The 6,040-nt window shown below is 48.2% G+C and overlaps 1 protein-coding gene across 3 annotated transcripts in view; it reads right to left on the reverse strand.

Moving 5' to 3' along the window:
• Positions 1-6,040, reverse strand: part of COL19A1 (collagen type XIX alpha 1 chain) — a 594,002-nt gene that overhangs the window by 72,989 nt on the left and 514,973 nt on the right. For all 3 annotated transcript variants that reach the window (XM_019520501.1, XM_019520502.1, XM_019520500.1), the window contains one exon: positions 2,887-2,931. In XM_019520501.1, coding sequence (XP_019376046.1) covers positions 2,887-2,931 — 45 coding nt within the window. The remainder of the gene's footprint in view (positions 1-2,886; positions 2,932-6,040) is intronic.

A 6,040-nucleotide genomic window follows, 5' to 3' on the forward strand; every position in this document is an offset into this window, starting at 1 on the left:
TGTAACCCTCAATGCTGACATTCCAGTTATAAGAGCTGTCCCACCAGGTCACTGTGATGCCAATCAAATCTGTTGTTTTCACAGGCTGTAGCTTCCAGCTTATTTTGTTTATTCCCCATACTTCTTGCATTTGTATACACACATCAGAAGCATTTTGCATTTTGACTTCCTCACTTCTCTTTCATGCCAGTTGTTGCAGTCCTGTAGCTCTCTGGCCCTTTCCCAGAGCTGAGTTGCTTTTTTGAGTCCTTTCCCCTCTGGAATGTGTGCTCTGTTTCTAGAGAGTTTTGATCACCACTCCTGATGGCACATAGTTTAAAGCCCTCCTTGCTAGGGTGGCCAGACGATGCACAAAAGATGATTTCCCCATTCTCATCAGATGGATCCCATCTCTTGATAGGAGTCCTCTTCTCAAGAACATCTGTTGATTGTCAAAGAAGCCAAAGCTTTCAAATCGACACTATCTCAGACACCTCTCCACTTCTAGGCTATGATGGTCTCTCTCTGGACCTTTGCCTTCCATGCGAAGAATCGATGAGAATACCACTTGGGCTCCAAGCTCCTTAATCTTCCTCTCAAGAGCCTCACAGTCACCTCTGATCTTCTCAGTGTCATTCCTGGCAATATGACTGGTGCCTACATGGACAAGCAGGAAGAGGTAGTGATCTGAAGGATGGATGATCTTTGGCAGACTCTGTGATGTCCTGAATTCAGGCTGCAGATGGGCATCACACCTACCAGGCCCCCAGATCTGGATGACAAAATGGTACCTCTGTCCCCTACACAAGTATGGCACATCCTACCCAGGTCACAACAGCTGACCCAACCTCCATTTGTGCCTCCTCCTTTGCTCTCTGGAGAACACTTATGCTGTAAGGAGAGAAAAAAAGAGAGAGGGGGAAGGGGGAAAAAAAGACACGCCACAAGAACCTGCATGCCAAATACCCTGGGCCCTTGCAGGGTACACGTGTGCATGTACCCTTGCAGGGTACACCTGGGCCCTTGCAGATGTACACGTGTGCATGTGCACGTGCGCACACACACACACACACACACAGAGTCTCCTTCTCCTTGGCTCCCTCCTTTAGTGATTTCCCTAAGCCAACTCCCTCTTTGTTTGCTGCCCTCTGTTCACTTCCCCCTGATTTGTTCAGGGCTGTCTACCTTAGCTCCACCCCTGAATTACCTAAACCAGCTCCACCCAGAGCAAGTCTTGTCATTCAGTCACTCCAGAAGGGGGAAGAAATGAAAAGAGCAGAAAAGAGAGAGAGAGAAAAAAAAGAGAGTGCAAAGGGGAGGGTGGAAAAAAACAAACACACACCACAGGAGAAAAGGGAAAAAACCCCCAAACACACACCAGGCTCTAGGCAAACACTGTAGCACCAATCAGCCACCCTAGCACAGATAAAAGTTTCTTTAAGGCAGTCCAGCACCTGAGCTCTCTGCTTACTGCTCAGCTTACTGCCAGCTTGCAGGGAACAGTACACAACGCCAGGATATTTAGGAGCTCCCTCCTCCTTGAACTGATAGTGTGGAGAGAGTTTTCTCCTGGTATGCCTAACAGCCAGGTTGAGGGTGTGACTGTACCCCCACTACTAAAAAGGGGCCATATCCACCCACTGCACCCCTGGCTGAAGTTTTTCACTTGGTGCCTGGACACCTGGAAGGAGTTGTTTAACTATCAGCTTAACAGGTGTAGAATGGCTTTGGTGCCTGCTTTCAAGTGTCTGAAAGCTCACTGGAGGTGCTGAGGACATGCTTGGATGCCAGTGAGTACAACATGCCCCTGGTATTTCTGCATAACATCTGCCAGGCCAAGAGGAAGCCTCTGTCTGAGTCTCTGCAAGGTTGAAAAGGAGGGGCCTCCTGGATCATGCTCGTGAATTCTCAGATGGAGGTTGGTCCCCTGGCACTGTATGTGTGAGACGAGCTGGCAGGCCACATTGCCAGACTCTGGGCTGAGGGTCGAAATGGTGAATCAAAGAAGGATTTCAAGTGTGTGATTAAACACTCTCAACTGGACTTGGGGGCTCATGTGGTCATCTCCATCTCAGGCAGGAGGCTTTGGAAGGGTGGGGGAGTGTGCAGGATAGGGATGTTGGGGGTGAGGTGGGAAATGTTCACCTGGGTGCTGTGCCATGCTCCCAGAGATGTGGAAGATGGGGGACAGGGGAGGAGTGAAGGGAGGTGGTCAAAGCTTGGGCTGTGTGAGGCTGTGGGCTCCTTCAGACAAGGATGGAAAGAGGGGAGCAGGAGATAGGGCTGGTCTTGATCAGGTTATAGCAGAGCCAGTGTGCAGGACCAGTCCAGCAGGGCGCTTCATGCAGCACACACACTGTACTGGCTCCCTGCGCGTGAGCAGCCAGTCCAGCCCTGCTGGTACGAACCATCCCAGGGCTCACTCTGCATGAAGCACAAGGGTTTGCTCTGTGCTGGATGCAGCACAGGGGATCCAGGGTAGGGGCTGCATGTGGCATCCCATGAGACATGCCTTGCATGCTGGCTGCAGTATGGCCCAATCTGGACCAGTCCTGAAGCCAGCACACATGGCCAGTCCAGTAGCACACCACAAGCAGTCTACACCCCACGACTGAACCCTTGGGCTGTAAGTGCATGGAGTGGGGCCGGCACCTGCTGCGCACGTTGCACGGGCTGGACCTGGTGCCATGGGCACTGCATATGGCAGAAGGAATCAGTTCCAATCTGGTCCACAGACAGGCCCAGTGACCGTCATCTGGCCCAGAGAGCTGGATGAGTTTGACATCCCAATTTGAGAGGGACAATAAATTTGATTTAAAGAGTTCAAGTATTGATAGAATATCCATCACACCCCCCCAGAAAAACTGTTCAAAATACAGTATTTAAAATAAAAAACAAATGTCTTACCGGAGGCCCTGGTGGTCCAGGCTTTCCAGGAGACCCTTCATTACCCTAGGAATGTATAAGAAACATGTATTTCACTTAGTGAAGCTTACTAAGGATTTATACTATGACAGTATGATCTCTACCCTTCTCTTGTTCGGAACATGAGCCTAAGTTAGTAAAGACACATCAGAGATGAATTTGACTCCTTTTCTCTAGGACTAGTTCTACTAGTAAGCTACAGTGATCTCAATCAGTGAATATAAAATATGCCTCAGATCTACTTAGAGTGAATTGGTGGAAGTAGATATTAATATAAACAGGGTTACCATAACCCTGGGTTTTCCCAGACATGTCCTCTTTTTGAGTCCTCCGATTTCTGTTCCGGTGGTTTTTTTGAAATCTGAACAAATGTCCAGGATTTTGTTTTGCTTTGCTGGTGGGAGTAGGGGGAGGGCAACTGGAGGCAGGGGCACCATGTTAGTCTGCACATGCCTTGGCAGCTGAATGTAGATAAGTCTGTGGGGGGTGGGGTTTGGAGGGCTGGGGCTGTCACAGGGCAGGGCAGGGCAGGGCAGGGCAGGGGAAGTGCCTGCACTTCCAGCGGGGGAAAGGGTCAGGAGGGGCCCTTTGAGGGCAGTGGGCAACTCCATAGCAAGGCTGGCAGCACAGGGGCCAGTGGCCCTGCTTGAGGGGGTGGGGTGGCCTTGAGATGCTGCCCAGGAGTTATGGGAAGAGGGGGCCAAGGCCAGGATGGCTGGTGCAGCATGGGAGGCCAAGCCCAGGGTGGGGGGTGTCACAGGCCTCCCCTCCTCTTCCCTACAGCCCTCAATGGGCTGGACTTGCTCTGCTGCCACCCACATGAATTGGAGTTTCTGTGCTCCAGCTCAGTCAGAATGGGGGCAGCTGGGGCCCCCTCCAGCAGGGCTGGTGGGAGCAGGGAGCTGTGGGTTGGGAGTGAGGGGCACCAGCAGGGCTGTGGGGGCTGTGGCTTGGGAGTGAAGGCATGGGAGGGGTGTGGGGCTTGTGGGTGGGGATTGTGTGTCACTGGTAGTGCCAAGGGGCTGTGGGTCAGGAGTGAGGGGCATTGGCAGGGCTAGGGGGATGCAGGTTGGGAGTGAGGATCAGCAGCTTAGCCCAGGGGGTGGAGGGCTATGGCTTGGGAGTGAGGTGTCACCTTGACAGGTATCCTCTTTTTTGGAACTGGAAATATGGTACCCTAAATATAAACTTCACAACAATAAGTATGATTTAGAAAATAAAAGTGTATAGACATTTTTAATGAATAGCAAACAACTTCGTGGATTCATAGGTAAGTAAATAAAATGTATTGTTTCAGAAGTTGACTCAATCCAAACAAAAGTATTGTTGAAATGTGATGGGAAGAAAATATTCATGACTTTTGAGAGTAGGTTGTGGTGTTGATTTTTTCTCTCTGGGCTCTGGAAGCCAGTCCTTAGTAGTAGTAATTAGTAATAGTAATGATGTTACTATTAGAATTAAATTAAAACATTGGACAACTCAGAGTAATCCTATAAGAGGGCCACTTAGATAAAAAGAAAGAGTTTTCTTGGTCTGGAAGTGATATGGATTTCTTCTTTATTAGATCTTATATTTAATGTACTTGTGTGACGTTTCAGTAGTAGATAAAATCACGAAGTCAGAAAATGCAGAAAGTTCCAAATGCAAAATTAACCCAGCTAAGCAACATACATTTTATATTTTATAGTAGCGGTTCTCAATCTTTTTTGTTCCATAGGGATCACATGACTGGGGCCTGATCCTGCTGTGCAGGTTTGGAAATTTGGTGGCAGTTTTAGTTGCCACCACTCCCCTATCACCAAATTTACAAATCCACGGGGATCCCCGCAGGCCAGATGACATGGCTCTGCAGGCCAAAGGTTGAGCTCCCCTGCAGGGTTGAGCTCCCCTGTTTTATGGTGTACTTTTTATAAGAGGATCAAAGCAAATGACCAATTTCAGGAATAAACTTTGGCTTCCATGAGCATGGCTTGTGTGAAGATATACAGGAAACCCTTGCCATTCACAGACTCGCGATTCACGGTTTTGAATATTCACGGTGCGAGTATTTGAACCCACGCTCTCTCCTCACATGCTCTCCTTGGCTCTCACACAATCTCCTTATCACTTTCATTAAGTAACTAACTTGCTGCCGTGGTAATTGAGTGAGCATGGCAGCAATTAACGCTTGTTGTGGATCACGCGCTCCTCCAAGTTCGCAGATCAATCGATCTGCTGCCCCGTTTCTGGGGAAGTTTTTCTCTCAAGATTAGTTTTCAGCAGATCCATCCAGCCCACTCCTCTTCACTCTTCCCTCCCCTGCCACCGGCAGTGCCTGCAGCATCTGCAGGAGCTCTGTGCTTGCTGCCGCCAGGCTCCTGATGTACTTGCGGATTTCGCCATTTGCGGGGATCTCTGGAACAGATCCTCTGCGAATGGTGAGGGTCTCCTGTATACACAAAAGTGTAACAACCAAAAGGCATAGGTAGAAAGCATTCTGCAAAGACAATCAGAGTAGTTCCTGGACTGCTAGGTGGGGTGCTCAAACGTGGAATTGAGTCCATATTTAAAATAGCGTAGTCCCTGACTGAGCACTGGCCTTCAGATAAAAAAAAAAAAATGGCACAAGGGGGGAAGAAGAAGGGATCTTGGTTATAGATTCAATTCACTCATTCACTCTGTGTTGTACAGTGCCAATGGCTGAGCTCCCCGCATTTTGATCAGGGAGCTCTGCATATGGAGGGTTCGTCCTCCTTCCTTTTCTTTTCTCCATTGTATCATACAGTAATAGCCACAGTTTAGGCCTCTATCATATAGAAGGCAGGGTAGAGATGCATAAGCTTTCATGAGCCCAAGGTCACTCTACTGAATGTGCACTTTTAGCTGATTTGATGATGTTACTGGAACTTTGAAATCCCAGACTTTTTAGTTTGAATTGCAATTTAAAACAATGGCATCTTTATTTTTTGTTTTGCATTTGATTTTTTATTAATGAATGTTATACACTAGGTAGGATTCCCACCTTTGTTGTTGATATTTTATGGTTGGAGGTAGTTTTCATCTAATTTACACTGTGATAACTCCATTGACCACCAAAGGAAAAAAAAATTGATTTTCTTTGTTTTTAAAAACTGCTGCTTTTCAGCATTTGCAGGCT

Source organism: Gavialis gangeticus, unplaced genomic scaffold (genome assembly GCF_001723915.1).
Source record: "Gavialis gangeticus isolate Ggan-Ray unplaced genomic scaffold, GavGan_comp1, whole genome shotgun sequence".
In the NCBI taxonomy this organism is placed as follows: domain Eukaryota; kingdom Metazoa; phylum Chordata; order Crocodylia; family Gavialidae; genus Gavialis; species Gavialis gangeticus.